At 42.4% G+C, this 2,590-nt stretch overlaps 1 protein-coding gene across 1 annotated transcript; it reads left to right on the top strand.

Moving 5' to 3' along the window:
• The first annotated feature begins 1,479 nt into the window (after window positions 1-1,479).
• LOC110684932 lies at window positions 1,480-1,866 on the top strand. Its single transcript, XM_021861373.1, has one exon. The coding sequence runs from the start codon at window positions 1,480-1,482 to the stop codon at window positions 1,864-1,866; it is 387 nt and encodes a 128-aa protein (XP_021717065.1).
• The last annotated feature ends 724 nt before the right edge of the window (window positions 1,867-2,590 follow it).

The raw sequence follows: 2,590 nt of genomic DNA on the forward strand, positions 1-2,590 counted from the left end.
AAGGTTCAAACCGAAGCCAAACTCACCAGTCTCACCAAACAAAATGAAACCCTCCGCATCCAAATACAATCAATTGCATCCAAAACCTTTAACACCAGAAAGAGTACCAAAAGCATAGCCATGCAGCTTGATATGTCCGGAACCTTTCACACCCCAAACGGGAAAAAAGGATCAAACAGCAGGGAAACGCCCATGGACCTAGATTTTCAGGATGCAAGAACCCTCAAGAAGAACAGGTAGGAAGGAACCGAAGAGGGAAAAATAGAGAAGGTGGTTAAGGAGTACCTCAAGGCCTTTGAGGCCATGATCGCCAAAATCCCAAAAGTTCCAAAGCCCATGGAGGATGAAGCAGCGGATGGCTATATAGAATCTCCTTTCTCAGAAGAGATCGCCATGGTAGAAGTGCAAAAGAGGTTCGCCCGCCTAACATTGCCATGTATGACGAAACAACAAACCCTGATGAGCACGTTTCCATCTACAAGTAGAAGATGATGACAAGCTCAATCCCTAGAGACATCAGAGAAGCCATAATGTGCAAAGGCTTTGGAGCAACATTATTAGGTCCAGCCCTAATTTAGTTCATTAATTTAGATAATGGGACAACTTGATCTTTTGTAGGAATGGTGAATCTATTCAAGATCCAATTTGCTAGTAGTAGAAAAATCGAGAAGCAATCCTCAGATCTGTACCGTGTTGTGCAAAGACACAGTGAATCCTTAAGGGACTATCTTAACATGGAGGTTCAATAGGGAGAAGATTGGGATACACAAATGTGATGCTCCTACAATAATCAAAGCATTCAGAAGAGGGTTGCTAGACCATAGTGAGCTCTAAAGTGACTTGACCAAATATCCCTGTATGACCTTTGAGGATGTGCAAGCCAAAGCTATGGTTCAAGTCAGATTTTTAGAGGATGTCTATGCAAGAAAGACCCCAGAGCCAGATCGCCAGTCAAGAAGGAGTAACAACTTTCCCAGAAGAGACCATCGATTCAAGCCGTATCAACGTTCTCGCTTTGATGAATGATTAGTCAAAGCTGTCGATGGAGAATTCTTAGATTGGAGGGAAGATCTTGAACTCCCACCTAAATTGCATGAATATTGTTTCAATGTTAACCTTGCAGGAGTAATTAAGACCCTAAACAAGATGGGAGATATGGCCCAGAAAGAGTGATGGACCTGGAGAAAAGAAGGATCCGTCAAGATGGTGCGACTTCCATTCAGATAGTGGTCATAAAGCTCATGAGTGCGTTGCGCTCAGGAAGGAGGTTGCTTACCTGTTGAAGAAAGGGTTTCTCAAATAACTTCTATCAGACAGATCCATAGCTCAAGGAAAGGAAAGAGAATATAATTAAGGAGGTCCCACACCTCCTCCTCCAATTGTCAAAACTATTTGTTCCATATCAGGAGGGTCAGAAGTATGCGGCTTAACATACTTAACAGCGATAAAGATCAGCCTGACAGTAGGGAAAGGTAAAAAATGAATTTCCCCATCATGTTTGAAGAAAGCGATGCAGTAGAAGGCCATCATGACGGCCTAGTGATTTCACTCCCGGTTGGAAACTGTATGATCAAGCGAATCCTTGTTGACAACGGAAGCTCCGCAAACATCATCATGTTTGATAGTTTGAAACATATGAACATCGACGAGAAGAACATCATCAACAAGTCAACAATGCTGGAAGGATTCAGTGGGGAAACCAAGAAGACAAGTGGAGAGATCACATTAGCCACCTATCCAAAAGGGGTCAACTTACAAGTCAAGTTCCCGGTGATCGACACTTTGTCATCATATAATATGATTCTAGGTAGACCATGGATACATGAGATGAAGGCCATCACCTCCACGTACCATCAAGTCATTTAATTCCCTACTAGATGGGGTATTCATGAAATCAGAGGAGACCCTAAAGAAGCCAAGGAATGCTAAAAGATCGCACTAAAGGAAACATCTACAGAGAAGAGTTAAGCATAGCAATCAGAGGGTCAGCTGGGCCAGGAGAAGTTTACTATAGCTGAAGAACAAGAAGCCACAGAAGTCCAGCTGAACCATAACCACCTAGATCAGAAGGTGAGGATAAGATAAGAATTGAATTCAGATCTTCGTCAACAAATTTATGAATTCTTAGAGAAAGAAAAAGATGCGTTCGCTTGGACTAACGAAGACATGAAGGGCATCCCCCCAGATGTGATCACCCACAAACTGAACGTAGACCCAATGCATACGCTACTAAAGCAGAAAAGAAGAAAATTTGCGCCAGAAAGGAACAAGATCATCAATGAGGAAATCCAAAACCTATTGAAGACATGAAAGATTATAGAAGTAAAGTACCCAGAATGGCTTGTTAATGTAGTTGTGGTCATAAAGAAGAACGGACAATGGCGAATCTGTGTTGACTTCACAGAAATCAACAAGTCCTGTCCAAAAGATCCGTTCCCATTACCTCACATTGATGCCATGGTAGACGGAACAGCAGGGCACGCGCTTCTATTTTTCATGGACGCATACAGTAGGTACAATCAAATCCTTATGCACAAAGATGACCAGGAGAAAACCGCTTTCATCACTAGTCAAGGAATCTATTGCTACA

This window comes from Chenopodium quinoa, unplaced genomic scaffold (genome assembly GCF_001683475.1).
Source record: "Chenopodium quinoa cultivar QQ74 unplaced genomic scaffold, ASM168347v1, whole genome shotgun sequence".
In the NCBI taxonomy this organism is placed as follows: Eukaryota; Viridiplantae; Streptophyta; class Magnoliopsida; order Caryophyllales; family Amaranthaceae; genus Chenopodium; species Chenopodium quinoa.

What these genes read in the sequence shown, in the direction of transcription:
- LOC110684932 (XM_021861373.1), top strand. Translation starts at nt 1,480, where the DNA reads ATGAATTTCCCCATCATGTTTGAAGAAAGCGATGCAGTAGAAGGCCAT.